The sequence below is a fragment of the Cyanistes caeruleus genome, chromosome 1, assembly GCF_971803275.1.
Source record: "Cyanistes caeruleus chromosome 1, bCyaCae1.hap1.1, whole genome shotgun sequence".
NCBI lineage: Eukaryota > Metazoa > Chordata > Aves > Passeriformes > Paridae > Cyanistes > Cyanistes caeruleus.
The window spans coordinates 116944536-116964831 of NC_141701.1; the positions used below are offsets into that span (position 1 = coordinate 116944536).

The following is a 20296-nucleotide window of genomic DNA, read 5'->3' on the forward strand; positions in this document are numbered from 1 at the left end:
AAGTAGGATCACTTTTATCACAAATTCCTAAACTGCCCGCCATAAAACCCTTTCATAAGTGACACAGGATTGGTAAATTGGTTTGCACTATATAAACACGTGTGCCCTGCCCACATATACAGACATGCATATGTGTGTGTATACATGCATGCAGAAATATGGATATAGCTAAAGACAATTCCTCGGTATCAAAGTAAATTTTTAAAAGAAAAAAATTGAGTTTGATTGATTTTTTTTTTTTTTTAATTAAGAGTGCAGCCATCAAGCAAGGCCATGTCACTCAAGCTTCTTGTCTACATGGACTTGCAGCTGGTTATGATAATATCCCACCCCTTCCCCTTAAAAAGTCCAGTGCTGAATTTTTATATCTCACAGGAAATTGCTGTTTGTAATGAAAGAGAAGAGGGAAATGGATGAGGGAGATATGTCTGATCCCTACATCATTCTTCAGATGCTTTTTTTACTCTTGCTCAGCACATGCTTCAGCTCAGTGTTCGTTGTGCCTGGAGCATACCCAGAGTGTCTTCCCACCTGTGAATTGGGGGTTGGAAATGCTGTCCACTTTATCTTTATTACCTGAAGTGGAAATGGTGCACTGCACCTTGAAAAAGCTCTTCTGTGAGAAAATACCCTATTGGTTGAGTCACCATCCCTGGAGGTATTTAAAAGACATCTGGTTGGTTTTTTTTTTTGAAGATGTGGCACCTGGGGACATGGTTTAATGCTGAACTTGGCAGTGCTGTGTTAGTGTTAGGCCTTGATGATCTTACAATCCTTTTTTAAACTAAATAGTTCTGTCATTCTATCAGTGTAATAGGCTGTTAAAAAATAAAAATATGAAAAAATAGTGTGCAAGTTTAAATCAGGCTTCTTGTTAAAATTTCTACACATAGTTTTCAGATAATCTTCAGGAAGTGAAGGCATCTTCCTTATTCTGGGTTCTCCCATTTTATGCTCTGCCTATAATCGCAAATATGTTCTTGACAAGATAACAGTTACTGCAAGTGACAAGCTCATGTGTGCTGGGTGAATCTAGTACCCTAGCAAGTGTACAGTTTGCAGATCCTTCTCCATGCATCTCAGAAGTTTAAAGAAGGTAGCATTTGAAATGTTCATTTTTTATTAGTTAGTGAAAGTGTCAATTTTGAGTTACACAACTTCTCTTGAAACAGCCTTCAGCTGCATCCAGCAGAGTCAGGTCCCTGCTGCCCAAGTCCCAGCTCCCTTTAGCCCTTGGTCTCTGTGCAGAAGAACAGACTTCAATAAAGTGAGGCAGTTTCAGGAGAAAGTTTTCATTCCCAGGAGAGGGAGTTGCTACAGTTAAAGAAGCAGCAATCCAGGTCGTTTTCAGGCCCTTTGGAAGGATACAGCCTTATTTTATTATTGTATTAAAACCAGTAACTGCTCTAGTGCTGAAAGCCATACTTACTTTGATACAGGTGCTTGTTACAGTATTGCTCACTTCCCTTCTCTTTCCTCTGAAAGTGTGACAGGATTTATTTTATCTTTGTCCCCTAGCTTGTGGATTTGAAGTTAAGAAAGCTTTTCACACAGTCCGTGGTAGGGTTACTAAAGCGTCCTCTGTTTCTTCAGCAAAACCTTTCTTTTCATAGTTGAGTTTCAGAAGGAAATTAAATATTAGGATAATACTGAATCAATTTTTTAAAGGGGACCACAATTTTTGATACTAGCATCATGAATCTTATGTTCATGACTGTTCAGTATACATCCCAATTTTACCAGAAATTTGGGTAATTATCAGTGAAGATAGAAGTAGTATATGTGTTCTACTGAGAGTTTACCATATCTTTCAGGAGGAGTAACTGGAACTTTCCTGAGGAGAGGTGATCCAGGGCATGGATTCCCACAGCTTAATATCATTAGTTAGTGAAGCAGCAGTCTCATTTGTCCTCTCTATCACTAACTATGGAAACTTAATAGGATTTGCAAAAAAGCCTTTTGGATAAAACTAGGTAAAATTAGGAGAGTCTTCTGTTAAGAAAATGAATACTTTGCTCTTTGCTTTATGACTTTTATCACTTTCAGTGAAAGACATCTTAATCGTCTTTCAAGGTGTCATAAGAGACATACCCATCTTAAAGGGGGTAGAGCAAGGGAGCGATTGCAGAAGGGACTGTTCCATTAAATCCTGGGTTTGAAAGCTGAATACACCTAGCCCTGTCCAGTTTTGGTAGCTGCTGCTGATGATATGATGAGGTAGCAAAAGCAGCTCACCAAGAATGTGTCCAAACAGGGACTTGTATGATTATGAGATTTATTAGAAATGGGTATACAATTAAAAATGCTAAACTATTTCGGCAGTCATTTTAAATAAAGATATTGTCTTCAGGATAAAGCAAGCAATGTTAGAGTAGTTTGTGAAGAACAGCTCAGTGGATGTGGCAGACCCAGGATCCCACCAACTGTGGGGATCCTGGTAAAAGAACAACTATTATCCTTGTTTTCTTTGCAAAGTCCTGTTTGCTCTTCAAGCAGGACAAATGGTTTTCTTGAAAGATTATAAAGTCCGTGCATTGTTTGGGATAGTCTTAAAGTTCATTCTTCAGAAAGGAGGAAGATTATTTTGCTATTCTTGAAAAGACATATTTTTTTAGTGTATCAACTTACATTGTGAGCAAGATCTTGGTTTTTTACAATCTGACTAGTCTGGTAGGTGAATGCTTATTTTATGTATAAATGAAGTGCAGTAGTGCATTCAGGACCCATTTCGATGTGCAATGTCCCTGTAGCACTTGCCCAGTATCCCTGCACCTGGCCATATGGCTTTAACAGAGACTGAACATAGTTCAGTCATTTCTCTGAATGCTCAGGATCAGATGTGGAGATGGGTAATATATGAAAAAGCGCATTACTGAAAATTGTCCCAATATGGGAGACAATTTTACAAGATATGAGGAAAAAAAAAAAAATGAACAGATGGTTATTAATAACGGGAGGGTCGGCTCCTGGATGAAATCTCTGGTGTTGTTAATTTAGTTAAATTTAGTAAACAAAAACCAGATTGATTAAGTAGGATTTCCATTTTCAAAATAAATGGAGAGAGCTAATTAGTGAAATCAACTGGACTGAGTGATTTTAGACTAAGATGTAGTAGAGGTTTGGGATTTATTTTAGACAAAGGTACAAAAGTTAATAAAAAACTCTGCATTCCAAATTAGATGAGAAAAGAAACACTTGGAAGTTCTCTGCCAAAGTGAATGATTAAGTATTTTTTAAGGAGTGTCTGGAATAAGCAAAGATGCTCAAAGAAACAGAAAAACAGCTTGATCTGCAAAGGGCACATCCTGGATATCAGAAAGTGTGGGGTTATAGTTACAATCAGCAAAAACTAAGTTGAATCAGATCATAAGATGAGAATTTAAATAAACAGGAGAATATTACTTGACTATGTAAAGAAGCTTGCTAGGAAAGAAAACTAGAACCATTCTGCAGTGTGAATGGACAAATGATACTAAATGTAATCCAGCTATGGTCTGAAAAGGAAAATGCTTAATTTTCAGTAAAAACAGAATTTCAGGCAAAGGTCTGAAAATAAATCAATAAAATACATGGCAGTTTTGGGTAGATGCTGTAAATTAGCAGAGTTAATAATCTGACTTGCAGACTTCAGGAATATTGACAAATTCTACTGCATGGAACAATTTTTAGTATTTTAGTTCATGGCTGATGAGTGGAAATATAGTACCTTGTACTTAGATTAACAGGAGAAAGAAAAGTGGTAGCAAAGCACCTGCATGGGCTGACCATTATCTGTGCAGGGCTTTAAAAAACTTTTTTAGAAAGAAGAGAGAAAAGCAAAGACAATGGCATAATTTTATAGCAGTTTTTTTTGTTAAATGGGACATTGTGGCCAGCTAACCTGCTTGCATTTCAAAATATATGTTCAGGAAATACATTAAATCTGTCTGGACCTCAGCAAACCATCTGATGTAGTTCCACAGGAGATGCTGTGAAATAAAAAGGATGGGGATTAATGAAGTATAGTAATTTTAGGATGAATTGAGAAATGCAAATTTTAATGAAAGAATTCTTTTTAGTGAAGCTTGGGATTGAACCAGTTTTATTCAATATTTTCATTTATTGTTTTGCCACAGAATGAGAGCTGATAGACTTTTATTAAGTAGAATGATTGGAAGGTAATATAATTTTCTGAAGAAGAAAGGACTGCAAACAATATGACTTTGTATTAACTACAGTATTGCACTAGCAAGAATTTTTAGTGTAAACTGTAAACTTCTTTTCATATTTCAATAAGAAATGGAGAGTAAATGTGCAGGCATGTTTGGTTAAGGATGGCTGTAAAACTGCAACATGGAGCGCCGTGACTATCGGCTGTATCGAGCAAGATTTGTTTGATAAAGAAAACCACTCTCCAAATTATCAACCCTCTGAACTTTGAGTATGCTGTCTTTGAGCTATGTATAGCTCCTTTCCCTCCTTTTCCATGTGTGAGAAGGACTGAGTTAAAGAAAATGGGGAATATAAAGCCTCATTTAGAAAATGATTGAAAGAACTTGATTTCAGTCAGCAGAACAGAGAAGAGAGTTGTGCAGTGCTTCCTGTAAATTAAATAAGGAGGCACACAGGGACATAGAAGAATTATCAAGCTAAATGACAGGGCAAGAATAAACAGTATAAAACAGGACAATGAATTTGCTTTGAAAAATACATGACTCCTGGCTTTTAGTGGTCTTTCAATAGATGAAGTTATAGAAGAAAAATTTCTTTGTAATCCTTGATTTCTAGCAATATCACTGTTCTGTGTATCACCAGCCCACAGGATATAAAATAAGATGTTTGGCAGACGTCTTAATAGGTACTTTCAGAGAATCTTTGAACGTGTGCTATGACAAAAAAAAAAAAAAAAACTGGTATCACAAAGTCAGCTCAGAATTTCTTGCAGAACTAATGAACTTTTACATTTTTTTACTTAATGTTGGTAAAATCAAGCTTATCTACTTATATTGTACTTCTGAACCCTATACTAGTTAAATTGTGGTTAATAATTTGAGAAGTGTCTCAATCAAAACTTTACATGAAATTAAGTATCATATTTTCAGAACATTCAGACTCTAGTTTGAACATGGAGGCTAGTTAAGATGACTCTAAGAATTTGCATAGATAAAATTGAAATTTATCTGTGTAAGTTTTAGGAGAATTTTGTTGTAACTGAAGTTACCATATCTGGTAAAATCCATTGCAGTTGTTACCAGTATTGTGTTCATATCAGAGTTTGTCTTACAACAAAGGTGTGTTCTCTTATTTTTTATTAGGAGGATCAAATGAAAATGGAAGCACACCCCCCACCTCAGATTCAGATGGAACTTTTATTTCTTACAGGTTGGTAATTTTTTTTATTTGTTTTCTAATTTTAGGAATGTTGATTATAATAAGAAGCATAGTCTACTGAAAGAAAATGAACAGGTTCTATACTTTGGGAGAATTAGGCAATCTAAACTGAAACAGCAAACAAAAAAAGTGATTTATTAAGATTTATTAAGATGATCTGAAAATTTATTTTCTGGATTATTTCTGGGTTTTTTGGAAAGTTGTTCAAAATTCGTAACTAATGAAAGAACAAGATATTTGAAAGCCTAAACATTTTTAAGGGATTTTTTTGTGGTTTTTTTCCTACAAAGTATTCAATAAAGTAAACTCACAGCAACTAAGCTAAATGTTGAAATATTCAACATTCACCAGTGACCACCTTTCTTATCTTCTCCAAAGTAACTGGATCTATGACCACATGGAACTGTATTTCCTATTATTTAATGTCAAAAACCAAAGCCAAGATTAGCTAAATTTGAGATTATTTGACAGGAAAATGATATTTCAATTTCTTTGGCAGTAAACACCAGTTAAAGAAACTTTTTTCAGCAATGTTATTGGGCTTGAATCTTGCTTGGGTAAATACCAGCGGGTGTTTTGTGCTTGAAAGCACAGAGAGCTAATCAGCAGGTGTATGCTTTCATCTTTTACCCTGCAAAATACTGACTCTTCTGCAAAAACTCTGTCCTTCTGACTAGTAAATTAATAGTATGACTAGCCAGAAGGATTGCATCTGATTTTCGTGTTTAAGTATGGTAAAACAAAACAAGCTTACCACATGATTATTTTTGAATCATTTAGTGGACTGTGTTGGTTGGCATATTTGTCGTCTTTGATTCGTGCTCTGCTGGAATCTCTGCTTCAAAGAGGTGCAGGCAGGCAGGAGGAACCTGCCTGTTCGCCTTGTCCTGGTTGCAGCCAGCTGGGTGGGGAACGCTGTGCCGTGGTGCAGGCACTGAGCTGTGCTGGTCACGGGGAGCCTCGGGCGTGGGGTGGCAGGGAAGAGCACAATGCTGGAGAACCTGTTGCAGGCTGGAGACAGAGAGATTGCCAAGGAGAGCAAGGAGCAAACAGCCTGGTTCTGAGGATGTTGAAAAGAAAGACTTTTTGTAAGGACCTAGAGGGAACAGCAAAGAGTTTGCTGCGATTCAAACAGCCAGAGGAAGATTCTGGACTAAGAGCAAGGTTGGAACAAAGGGTATGCCTGAAGGGACAAAGTGGGTCTGGGGTGGGTTGATTTAGGTATCCTTAAAATTCTCTGTATTCTCGTAAGTCGACTGTAATGAAACCTACTTTGTGATGATGTAAAACTCTTCTACAGTAGTTAGTATACTCACTTTGGTAAAATATATTAGAAGATCCATTTTAGGGTTCTGTACGACTCTGTTTCTTGACATAGTCGTATTTTCTGCATGCAACATACTGTCTAAAAGAACGGATGAAAAATAACACCGGGGATAATCTTCATGTTTTTAGGTGAGAAGCCTATGTAGATAGAGAGACCACAAATGCAGCTCTCAAAAATAGGCAAGATAGAATTTAACCAGATCAGCAAAAGAAAGTTGAGAGCTCTCTCTGCCATTAAAGACAGGAAACTTATTCCTGAAAGTCAAGAGCACCAGCTGTTGTACCTGACAAGTGGCAACTTGAAGAAGAAGCAGCCAACTTTAGCTAGACTCTGTTTCCATGAGAAGAGATGGAAGAAGAAGGTGGAGCTGTGGAGCTGGGATCTCAGCCCTTCTCACCCCTGCTCCACTCAGGCAGGAGCACTCATCTCTCAGGGACCTAGTTCAGGGAGCTAACCCAGACCAACCTGTTCGTTCTTTGTAGGGAGAGTTTTCTGATGACTTCATTCTCAGTATCCTCCTGCCAAAGCTTCCCATGGTATCAGTGCCAATGCAGGGAATGTAGCTAGTATGGACCACTAGAAATAAGTGGGAAGACAGAGCACGGTACCTTTTCCCTAAATCAGCCTAAACATTAGTGACTCTTTAATGCTCCACAGATTAAGTGGAGGCAAAGGCTGGTCTTTGTACCTATGTATTCCTTAGTCCAAAGCAGATATAACAAATACGACATTGGCTACAAGTTCCACTGAATGATACTCATATTCTGTCAGGGAGGATTACAGCCCAATTTAGAAAACTGAAGTTAATTAGTCTTTTAAGAGGGGTCCCATATCTTATTGCCAAAGTATTATTGATATAATTAAAGGTAAGATAGTAAAAAAGATATATATTGTTTGTATCTGTATAGGGGAGGTATATATGTATACATATATATAAAAGTAACCTCTTTCATACTTGACAAGCTATCACCATTATTTAGTAGTAGTGCTTGAGGTGTGAAATTTATATTTGTTGCTCAGTGGCAAGTAATTCCTATCATCTAATAAGACTGCTTGTAATTTTCATGGTTGGGTTGGATATGGTTTTGATATTTATAGTTCTGCACTGCATGTTAAGTAAAAATGAGAATCTAATATCTTATGAAAGGTGAATCCTAAACTGCCTTGGAAGGTAATGATGGTAAATGGTTGTTATTTCTTTAAGGACTCATTGGAGATTTTGACTTATTTTAGGACACTGTCAAAAATATTGTTTTAGTAAGTTAGTAATTTGGTAAAACTAATGATAGTCTTGTTTACCCAATGCATTTTAGTCTATCATATTTTAAAGAAACCAGCTAATGGATTTTTGTCATAAAAGACATGGTGTTTGGATCATGGTAGATGTCATGCATGCAGAAGGTTAATACATGAAAAATTGTATTGAAAATTTTTACTAAAACAAAAATTGCTTTATATTTTATCAGTAATAGGCCTTCACAACTTAATTAGAAGAGATGACACCAAAAATATTTGAATATTAATAAATTTTGTTATAAAAGTGCTCTTAAAAACGTTGGTTTTTTACCACAATAAAAAATAAACCCCAGGAGAGGCTGCTTGATTCCCACATTTTCTATTTTAAAGGACAATTTGACACCATCCAGTAGAAGACTCCAAGTGTGTATGATAATAAAGGATTACATATCATTATTCTTTGATATATTTATGATGCTCCACAACAATTTGTATGGTTTTATTTTTAATATGAAGGTGTCACCTTAGAGTTTGTGACTCTTGTGTTGATTACAGAAAAGATTTAATGCTGTGTGTGTTCAGATAGTGAACACTTTCCTTTAGGTCATAAAGTTTGTAAATAATGTAAGTGAAGAGCACCTGGGACTGGCATGTATTTCTACATATTCTCTGAGTTTGTGAATGTGTCCTGTCAGGTCACAGAGAATTTTGTAGTTGGTCTTCAGGCGCTGATGGAAGTATCTTTATGTACTTGGGAAGAAGCTTTACTAATAAGAAATTACAAAAATTCTATTTCCTAGAACCATGCTGTCAAAATTAGAAGTTCACTATTAGAAATATCTGAACAAGGATTTAGGCATAAAATAACTTTCGGCTTTTAAATGTAAAAAACTTAAGGAAAATATTTGAGCTCTGCTCTGCTGTGTTATTTTACTGCTATGGTTAAAACCCTTTTTGGATGTACAAATGGGCTGGACTTCACCAAAAGGAAAAGGAAAATAGATGTGGGTCTTTAGTTTCAGTATCTGCAATGCAGTGCCACTGGAAAGCAGAAATACTGTCTTTCTCCTCCCTTCCCAAGGGCAGCTGACCTTCTCCTCGCCAAAGAGGTGAACCCCTTGCCAGCACATATGACTACAGACTATTACATTAATCTGTTTAGCCTCAGTACCAGCTGCTTGCATGTTTTTAATTATCTTATTAGATGGTATAACAGTGACCTATGAAATAAAATGAAGGTGAGTATTTTTTAACTTTATTTTACAGGCTATTTTTCTAAATATATTTTAATGACCTAATTATGACTTTTAGGGAGAGCCATTGATGCAGGCATTCAATTTGGCTGATAGAATCTAACATCTCAAGGACACTTATTTTCTTTCAAGGTGGATTCATACATTAATACTGCTTCTAATAAATATATAGCCTAAAAAAGCTCACTTTTCATACTTGTGTTGTTAACTTACTTTATGATTCAGAGACCCATGACTGCTATCTTGGATAATTTCTTAATACATCTCTGCACATATATATAAGTTTAATTCTTACCCCATGTATCAAGATAAAGTTCTTTCCTCTGTGGCTTAAATTCCATGATAAATGATGATTGATCAAAGCTGTGGGTTGTGTAGACAAGGTGTATTCCTTCTTCTGCTCATATTTCAAACCGGCAGAGGATCTAGTATAAGAAAGACCTTTGTATTCCATTTTCTCCCCCTGACTTCGTACAGATTCTGCTTACCAGATGTTTCCTTCCTTGATGCAAAAAGGCAATGTGGTCCTGCTGGCTGAGGCGTTTCTTGTGTGCCAGCCAACTGCAGGGCTGACACAGAGAGTACAGAAGAAAGACGGCAAGGGGTGCAAGCTGTTCCTCCTTGGTTCTTCCCACTTCCAAAAGTAGTGCTGAGGCCAGTTAGGTTGCCCTTTGACCTGTGACTTTCATTGGCAGTTGAGCCATAAGTGGCTACATAGCCTCTGTCCTTACATGTTAAACATACTGTAAAGGTGACTGCAACTTACATACCGCCACCTTATGAAAAACTTATTATTATTCTATTAGGAGGCAGCCCTTTTCCATCTACACAACCCTGTCTAGTCTTGTTCATACACAGATGATGTTACTTTATTGTTTTAATTTTAAGCCACTCCTGTGCAATTATAATCTTACTTTTCCTGATTTTGTTCACTGTATGTCCACACATAATCAAGACTTGTAAAGAACAAGCTTGTTTCTATGGGCTTTTCAATTATTTTGAAATAAGAAAAATAGGGTACAGAGGGCAATGCAGTGAAATTGTCACTCCCACTCCACTCCACTCCGCAAGGAGAATTCACAGCACTTGCATCCTTTCTCTCTTTGCACAGGGAAGTAGTAAAACTGGCATCCATGTTTGTTTTTTCTTATCCTAAACTGTTAGCTAGACACTGTTCCGGTTGATGCCATTTACATGCAAAGAGGCCTTTTCAGTACGAGTTAATTTTGTCTGGGAGCATGTAAACTCTTTCCTTGATTCTTCTGAAAGATCATAATGTGCTAAGAATCTTTCTCTGGATGTGGTAGAGTGTGCCAGTACTCTCATTTTGTCAGTGTTTGTGATGTCGTTAGGAATTCCATCTTGCAAATCTCCTTTTTCCAGCAAGAGAAAGTGACTGTTTGCACTGATCACAGATTTCCTCCAACAGGTTTTTTTTACTCCAAATCCTGGAAGATCACTGTCACACCTGTTAAAAGTTTAAAATATTTCTGATTTTCACTGATTTTTTTTAAAGAATTACTTTCCTTTTTTTTTTTCCTTTTAAGGAGACTTACATAATTTCCATCTCTGTCTTGTCAAATTTCTGTTATTTGCTTCTTCCTTTCATAGCTGATCCTTGCTGCATTCCTTGCCTGATGTCCTAAGGAACTGGTGAGGGATATCATAAGACAAGGAAGAATTAATAGTCATTAAGGAACTGGAAACCTATATTCAGCATACTTTTTCTGAGATACAAACATTTCAGCAGAGATGAATGGTGGATTTTTTTCAACTTTTCCAGTGAAAATTACATTACTGTCTAAAGACATAGAAATGGTAATATAGACTTGCTTTCTTGTTTTATGCAATGTAATAGGGAAAATCAAATTTAAGACATTTACTTAAAGCTTGAGATGCTTTTGACAGAGAACCAGAAAGAAAGGATTGAGTTGCCAACATCTTTTGTTGGTAGAATGCTTTTTTTTATGGATTGGCTGCAAGAAGGAAAGACTTAGATTGTGAAGAGAGACCATAGAAGAGAGAATGCTAATTTCTAAAATCCATGGAAAGCAAGTGAAAAATTTTAGTTCACTCTTAATTTATTCTGTTGTACTTGAAAATCAGAATATATACCACTGACACCATAATCAACTGATGCCATGTTTTCCCTTACTAATGTTTAAAATGGTTTTCATTATGAATTCCTTTTATTTTTCCACTCTTGGTAACCTTCATACTTCCATGGCAATTGGCAGATGTGACTTGAGGACAGCAGGGAATTTTCAAGAAGGCTAAGAAGGAGGATGCAGGGAAATAGGCCAGTTAGCTGCACCTTGTCTGCAGGGAAGATGGAGAAGTAGGTAATATGCTGGGGGCTGGAAAAAGGACCTGGGGGTCCTAGCAGTCATCAAACTGAATGTGAGTCACCAATGCTTCCTTGCAGCAAAGAATGTGAGTAGCACCCTGGGATGCATTAGGAGCAGTGCTGCCAGCAGATCAGAGTTAGTAATCCTTCCCCTGTAATAGCTCCACACCTGGAGAGGTGTCCAGCGCTGGGCTCCCCTTTACAAGAAAGACATGGGCATACTGGAGAGTGCCCAGCAAAGGGCTGTTAAGATGGTGAAGGAACTAGTGCAGCTCTTCTGTGAGGAAAGACTCAGAGAGGTGGGAGTGTTCAGCATGGAAAAGAGAAGGCTCAGGACATCTCTTTGAATTCTGTATCTAAGGGAATGGAAGAAGGGACACAGAGATAGGCTCTTTTCAGTGACACCCAGCAGCAAGATCAGAGCTAATGGGCACAAACAGAAGCACACAAGGTTCCATCTGACTATCAGGAGGCACTATTGCATCTGGTTTTATTTGCATGATTTGTAGAGCTGTAGCTTTTAACTTCTGTTGTGTCCTATAGAAAACTCTTACCTTTTCTCTTCCTTAACAAATGCATGTTTGTATAACAAAGCTGCAGGCATGTGAACACACACAATTCACAGAGCTCTGCCTAGCTGTGGGTATGAGCAGAAGGGTAAAACAGCAGGGTGACTCTAATCACAAGTAGGAAGTGAATGTTCTATGTGTACATGCAAAGGATTCCAAAGGTTTTGGGATATTTAAGCATTTTTTTAACCTTTGACCTTGCAACTGTCAAACTCAGTTACAATAAAAAAAGAAATAGTTGAACATAATATCTACATTTTGTCTCATCATTCTGTAAATGTATGCAGAAAGTAGTGAGTAGAGAAAAATGTGCTGTTGAAATTTAGACTTTGAAATGGCTTGAACAAGAATTCTTCTATAAAAGCTGAACTGGTTAAGAGTTGGAAATAATGTGCTCTCCAAAGGCCAAACTTGTCACTTTGGCTGAGAACCACCAAGGCAAAGTGGACAATTTAAAATATGGAGAAAGATATCTTGGGCTTCTGTGTCAGACCTAGTGCTGTGAGGAAGGGTGTTGGCAGAGCATCCTACTGCCAATGCAGCCTTATTTCAGTTCCCTGAACTGTGCTGCATGCACACTGGTAGCTTAAAGAGCATAGCTAACTAATAACTTTATTTGCTGGAATGTTTGCCTTAAGAAAATGATTTTACCTTTCTTCACACAAACCTTTTTAACTGTATATCAGCCAAAAGTAGATGAAACCTGAACTGTTTAGAAAATCTGCCCTTTGAATGTTCAGCCTCCCAGCAACACAGCCATGCATATTCACACTTACATGGCTGTTAGCTCTGCCACGTATCCTGAGGCAGGACTTTGAGAAACAGAGGAAAATTACATATATTTTCCAAGCAGACTGATAAGCCTTCACATTAAAGCTGTCAAGTGGATTTTCAGGGTAGCAAATAAAAATCTGTGTGTTTCAGAAATGTTTTTTAGAAATTCTACTTCTTATTACTTGATACAACCTTTCAATTGGGGTTTTTTTTCCCTCTGTTTATATAGAATTAACTCTGTCTTTATTACATTCCTGGCAGTTGCCTCACTTTTTTCTCAACTGTTGATTTTACAACATAATAAATAATATAAACTATGCATATTTCTTGGATTTATTCAGTATGTTTGAAAGGAATTGTTGCCTCTATTTAAATATTTAAATATAGATACTTGATGTTCCTATCAATAAAGATCTCATATTGCAAAACATATGACAATAATTTGAGAATTAATTTTCTTTCTGATGGCCTATTCTGTAGCCTGTTGCTTCATTGAGTGCCCCTGAGGAGCTGAGTTTGGGTCTCAACATTTTAAAAAGCACATTCTGAAGATGAAAACCAGTATAAAAATGTGAAATTGGCTTTTCTGGAAGCACACGTGCCATTGTTTTAAGATGATTTTGCCAATACTAGCAGTGCTGCTCAGGAATTTTCTTTGGATCTCTCTAAGGCTACCCATTTTATCCTTTAATATTGGTCTAGAGGATGGAATAAGCTTGAGATTTAGATAGAAATCCTAAATATGTATGCAAATGTTTCAGTAGTATAGCAGTATTCTTCCATAGACTGGGGAATATTCTTTGTTATCTAAATGTTGTAAATATCAAATTGACCTTGTTTCTGCAACAAGAAACTTTTTTTTTTTCAGGAAAAAAAAAAAAGGATTTCAAAACTTTGCATGAAATATTTCAAAAATGCATGAGACAAAATAATTATACACACTATCTGATGACCCAGTAGAGACTGGTTTCTTTGTTAACTGCAGTTTCACCTGAAAGTGAATTTTGGACAGTAATATTTACCTGGTAAATCTGAGCCCCTGCAGTCCCAGAACTGTATCTTTTGCCCTTTTTCAGTGACATAGATTGTTGTTCCATGTGGTTCTTCACATTTTTACGTTTCTATGGGTTTTAGTGTCTTCCACAGAGTTTCAGTATTGTCTGAACATGATAATACAAAAATACTTCTTACACTAGTTTTAGACTTTGGCAGGATCTGCATTCATACATTCCACCAGCTTTATCCTCTAAATCAGTAAATGAAGAAGCTAAGTAGCAGTGATTGCTGTCTGTGCTGTGCCAGTGTCCCTCAATTGTATTTCTTCCTCTTCTGAACTGAGCATGTATTTTGTAAGGATCCTTAATGGGCTACCATTGCATTCTTCTGCACATCTATGCTTGATGTATTGGTTTTACCATTATGCTGCAGATTGAAATTTAGCAGCAGAGCCAGGGACAGGTCTTCTGCTTCTGCCTGTCAGTGGCAGAAGTGTCTTTGTTACCTCTCCCCAAAATGCACCATCTCAATGTTGCCTCAGTAAAGCTCTCGGAACTATTTGAATTTCAGACTTATTTCCTAGGCATATTGTTACATTTTTGATGTCATACATTCTGAAAGAGTTTATAGTTGCTCATTCCTCTCTATACCTGAGCAATAGCGGGATTCCAGTGACTTTTACTAAGATGTCAGACCTTAGAGATTCACATACCTTTTCAAGAATGCTATTTAAGTGCACGTAGAATTTTACTTAGACTTTCTGGTGTAAAGTCCTGCTTGTTGTGATCTCTGCTAACAGTCAGCTGAGAGGAATATTTCTGTTCCAGGCTTCTGTATATGAAAATCTGATGCTTGTAATTGCCTTAACAAGAATCATATCCACAAATCATATCCTGTTGTGAAGAAAGAAAAGTAGACTTCTATATATAGTTTGCTCAGAGGTCAACCTCATTTCTTGTAAGAAAATGTGTGTCTTAGAGCAGACCCCAGTACACAATTCTTTGGCAGAGAGATTTAAACTCTTGTGGTTATGACATAAGTGCATGTTTCAAAAGATGGAAAAGATGGAAAGGAACAGATGAGAACTATGAACAAATCTTGCAGAATTAATCCCTTCATTGATTTGCCTGCTTTTTCTTTCATACATATTGAGCATTTTTCCCACTTTGAAGTAATGCAACTGTCCCTACCTCATGCCAATAGATATTTCACATTGGACAGCTACTGCAGTGATAACGCATATGAAATTAAGTTTGTTAAAGAACTATTACTCCAACAATTTCTTTCTCATTCAGGTCTGCATTGTTTTGGCATGGCCTGGTTATTGGTAGCAGTGGGGGGCACAAAGGTGTCATCTGTGAGAAGCTGCTGGAAGCTTCCACCATGTCTGGCCAAGCTAATCCCTGATGGCTCTGAAGATGAACATGCTACTGGCCAAAGCTGGGCTGATTAGAGATGTTAGTAACACCTCTGTGATAACATATTTAAGAAAATCATAACAAAGCGGGGCAGGCACAGTTTTTCTTAAGGAGGAGGAGGTGAGAACATGTGAGGGAAAAGAATATGGAGACACCAAGGGCATTGGAGAAAGAGGGGCAGGAGGTACTCCAGGAGCCAGAACTGAGATTCCTCTGCAGGCTGTGGTGAGGACCATGGTGCCCCAGCTGTGCCCTGCAGCCCACGGGGGATGCAGAGATCCACCCACAGCTCATGGAGATCCACGCAGAATGCAGAGATCCAGCCGCAGCCCATGGGGGATGTGCCCATGCTGGAGCAGCTGGATGCCTGGAGGAGGCTGTGATCCAGTGGGAGACACAGTGGACAGAGGGGGCTCCTGCTTCCAGGCTGAAGCAGCCTGTCCTTGGAGGGCTGCACCCCATGGCAAGAGAGAACCACGTTGCAGCAGTTTTGGAGGACTGTGTGCCTGTGGGAGGGGGTCACACTGCAGCAGGTGTTTGGCTGCTGCTCATGAGAGTGGGGGAAGAGTGCTGGGAAAGTTGAAGTGTCTTCCATGGGAGGGACCTCACAGTCTCACAGGGGAAGGACTCCTCTCCCTGAGCAGTGGAAGAAAACCTTGGATGACAAACTGACCACAATTCCCATGCCCTGTCTCCCTAGACTGTAAGTGGGAAGGAGTAAGGAGTTGGGGGAAAAAAAGGTGTTTTCAGGGCTTCTTTTACTTCTCATTATCCTACTCTGTCTCTGTTATTAGTAAAGTCACTTTGCAACTTTAAGTTGAAGCTGCTTTGCCCTTCAAGTGTTTTCTCCCAGTCCTTATTTCAACTCAACTCAATTTTTTTTTTCTCTTTTCTGCCCACCTGTGGCAGGAGTGGGTGACCAAGTGCCTTTTATGGGTGCCTGGCATTGGGCCGTTGTTAAACCATGACAAGATCTTATATTATAGGTATTTATTATTATTATGAAGACTTTACAGCATGTGCAATAGTATATTAGATAGGATACTCAAATAAGAATCTAAAATGAGAAATATTTACAAAATAATTAGAAAACATTAACATTGACATTTGCCTTTAATTGTACAGTCTACAGGTGGTATAACATAGGATCATGCATTTAATTTACTAGTTTGATTAAAAGTAAATGCATGTGTTTATTCATAGTTTAGGTGATTCCAGATATCTCTTGAAGTCCTTCACTTCGGTGAAACAAGTGGAATGTGGTAGACTTGAGTTCCAGTCTTTATTGTTCATTTCATGTCCACTGGTGGGTTTTCTGCAATCTTGGGTTAACAAGGCTCTTAGATATTATTTTATGTAGTAAGGCTATATAATTTTAAATGTTATCTTTTTAGAATTGATTGCTTGTTCATATTATATGCTGTTACTACTATTAAAAGTCTCTAGAATTGTAAAGCTTAATTTATTAGTCTTCATTCAAAATAGTTGAGAAATGAATTAGTGAATTAGAAAGGATTTGAAATATCATTCAGCTCTACTAAAACTGAGAGAGATTCCAGCTTCCAAGTAATTTCTTTTTCAGTTGCTTATAACTTTTTTTTTTTGTGATCCTAGCAGCCAAGGGGGAATGCAGAGGAGATACAATCTTGCCAAATTTCTTTTGGCGGTTTTAAAAGTAATTTGGTTCAAAACGTGTTTGGAATTGCATTACTTTTTTTTTTTTTTTTAAAGGCATAATATCTGCACTAATACAATTTCAGAAGTGTTGAAATTACTTTCTTACTGTGTAGCAATCACTTCCAGCAGCTGGTGAGAAAAATAACCTGAAGAGTTTCTTTCCTCTCTGTTCTTTCTTTTCACAGTTGCACAGGTTGAAACCTTTTGCTAACTCAGCTGACACATTGGCATTTTCAAAGACATTGTGGGAATGTCATCCGCTTGCAGAACAGTGTGAATAGCTTCAGAGTCTGACCTGTTGTGTGCACAGGGGAATGTGTCACTCCTGAAACACAGCTACCTTAGGGAGGTGGCTTGGCAGGAGTTATAATGGCCAATGATGCTACGAAATTTACAATGGCAAATGAAGAATATTATACATGATAGAAACAGGAGGGTTATTTAGATAGACATAATATACTCAAGTTACTGAAGTATAAATGACTGTGAAAGAAAGGCCCAGATTTTTCTCAAGCTGTGTCTGCTATATACCATACGTTGTATTTAAAGGAGACAGAAACACGGTAAACAATCGTAGGCAGCTCCCTGCAGAAGGTGAGGATGTGTGGGAGACAAAGAGACAAAAAATGACCAGATAGTCTTTCTGACTTGGAGACTGGGGGATGTGAGAGGAGTGAAGTAAGCTGCCTCATACCATTGGAATGATTTGCTGCTCTTTTGGTCACCTGGGGTTACTGGCAGTTGGGAGAAGCTAAAGGCAGCCTGAAACCCTGCAATCTAACACTGCTGTTGTCATCTTTGCTCTTATCTGGTATATCTTTGCTTTTCAAAGTAATTAATAATCAAGACCCAGAAGTAAACAATTATTTTTTTTTTTAAGAATATGGTCCTAGCTGAAAGGTGATGCATTCACAAGCACAGGACTTATGTTCTCAGCAACTATATCTTACAATTCTGTTTTAAAAAACTCACTCTCCCAACTCAGCTTAAAAGGCTGAAAACTATCTATCTTCATCTTGCATATATTTAGGGCAATTTGCAAAACCAGAGTTTGCTGGTATTTAGTATAACCCACTCTGTGACCCTCCTTAGCAAAGTAAATGTGGTGAGATCTTAGCCTGGAGTCATAATAGTAGTTTCCCTCTTCCTGGTTTCATTTGGTCTCCCAGGGAGAAGTAATAGTCTCCCATGTGACAGGGGGAGGAGGAGATGTTCACCTTAAGGACATGCATTGAAAATAAATCTGAAATACATTTCCTTGCTCCTTACCTTGAAATTGCCCTTTGTATTTTAGAATGGCTGCAGAAAGTCTGTGAGCAAGTCCTGGGCTACTAAGACTATCAGGTGGCTTAAACTGTTCTTAAGATTTGTTTCAGTAGAAGTTGCAGGAAATATAGGTTTAATTCTTTTATTCAAACTCAGTAGATGGTTTGGGACAATTAATTTCCAATTGTTTCCCAGTAGAGCAGATTTACTTGTATATTAATGAGGCACAGGTGTTAGGCCCCTGGTGCCTGCATGCCTGGGAGGCATATTTAGGTTGTTTATCTAGTCAGCCATAGGTACTGCAAGGTACTCAAGCTTGCCTTTAACAGTTTATACAGTGAGGCTTTTTAATTTTTTGATGTTTTTTTAAATTTGCTAGCACCTGTTAAAATTTTAAAACTGATCATGTAGAAAGAAGTAGGAGTGATTTCAATAGTAAATAGCGCTAAATGTTAAAGAAAGTCATCTTCTATGATGCTTAACTGCCCAGCTTGACATTAAGAAGAAAAGAAGGTTCATTTAAGCAAATACGTCATGTGAAGAGCTAATACAGTCAACAGAGTACTTTTCTGTTGCATATTTTTGGAATAGGTACTTCTTTGTCTACAGCTGAAACATGAATGTGCTTATATTAATATTCATTTTTCTTGTTTATTCACTGAACTGCAGTACCAACATTTTAGAGGAAATGGAATAGCCTCCATAGACATTATGAATTTCAGTAGCTGGCATAATTATAGCGATCTACATATTCATTAAATCCAAAGAAGAAATGTGTCCAAAAAAACAGCCATGCGTTTAGAAGTGGTACACAACTAAATATATACATTTTAAAAAGTTGCTTTCCTCTGCTTATCCAAAATTGTGTGGTGTCATATAGTCCTTAAATCAGCTTAGGCTTTTATTTTGTTTAAATGTTCATTCCTTTTGCTTTTGCAGTAAAGAATGGGAAGAACTATTTGTAAACAACAATTACTTGGCAACTATACGGCTGAAGGGGATTAATGGGCAGCTGAGAAGCAGCAGGTTCCGTAGTGTTTGCTGGAAGGTAAGAAGAGAAAATATTTATTTACAGTTTGTGGTTGCAATATATCAACACATTACCTGATGCGCTGGAAGATTATTGATGCAAAGAATCATGAATTTTCCAAGAGACTTCATCCCAGTGTTTTCCTACTCATTTTTATAATTCATAGGACATTGCTAACCACATCAAGTTGCTTTAAAGCTGAATTGCAGGTAATAGCAAAAGAATCCTAGGAAAGTGTATCTTTGTGCTGGCGATATGTTTAGAATTGAGTGCCACACAGCCATCTCAGTATCTGTGCAAGGGAAGTCATGCACTGGAAATAATAGATAGGAGGCTAGTCTAAAACATTACGGTTTTGTGGAATGTGGGACTGCTTTAAAATCAATTTGATGCTTCGGCTAGCTGGTTTTCCTAGTGAAATGAGAAAACGAAGACCAATCCCTCTTGTAAGGACTGGATGGAGAAGGAAGCAAGGTCTTCCAGAAGCACAACAGCTCCTTGGGAGTATTTTGTTTTTTAAGTAGCAGAGGAAGGGAGAAAGAAAGCAAAGTGATACTGGGTTGCTCTATCAAGTCCAAAGAAATTTTGTTGCAATGACATCAAGTCTTCTGTTGTGCACTAACTCTGATAGCAGAGAAAAAATTTTCTAGTCGAGTTACTTACTGTGTGTTAATGCTGATCATTTAAATTACCTCACTTGGAATTTCTCAACCATCATTTGAACATAGAGACCTATAAAAAGAAATTTAAAATACTCCTTATATATGAATGAAAGAAAGTGAAAGTTTGAAATGTGAAATGTATGCAGCATTGAACTAGTTTAAAGTTAATGAAAATATTTTATTCAGCAAGCCAGATGAATATATGCCACCTGCATTGTTTTACCAGTTTGCTTCTTTTTAAGTCTCTAAGTTAGGAGGCCGTAACTCAAACCCCTGAACTAACACAAACATCGAGTCCTTCCCTGTCTACTAATTAAATCAAGGAGTGGTTTTATTTTAGAAATAAGGCAGGGTTTATTTGCTTGTCCCAA

At 37.4% G+C, this 20296-nt stretch overlaps 1 protein-coding gene across 27 annotated transcripts in view; it reads left to right on the forward strand.

The window, feature by feature from the left end:
- TBC1D5 (TBC1 domain family member 5) overlaps positions 1-20296 on the forward strand; it is a 316569-nt gene that overhangs the window by 155226 nt on the left and 141047 nt on the right. For all 27 annotated transcript variants that reach the window (XM_086852156.1, XM_086852083.1, XM_086852111.1 and 24 more), the window contains 2 exons: positions 5295-5361; positions 19173-19281. In XM_086852156.1, coding sequence (XP_086708282.1) covers positions 5295-5361; positions 19173-19281 — 176 coding nt within the window. The remainder of the gene's footprint in view (positions 1-5294; positions 5362-19172; positions 19282-20296) is intronic.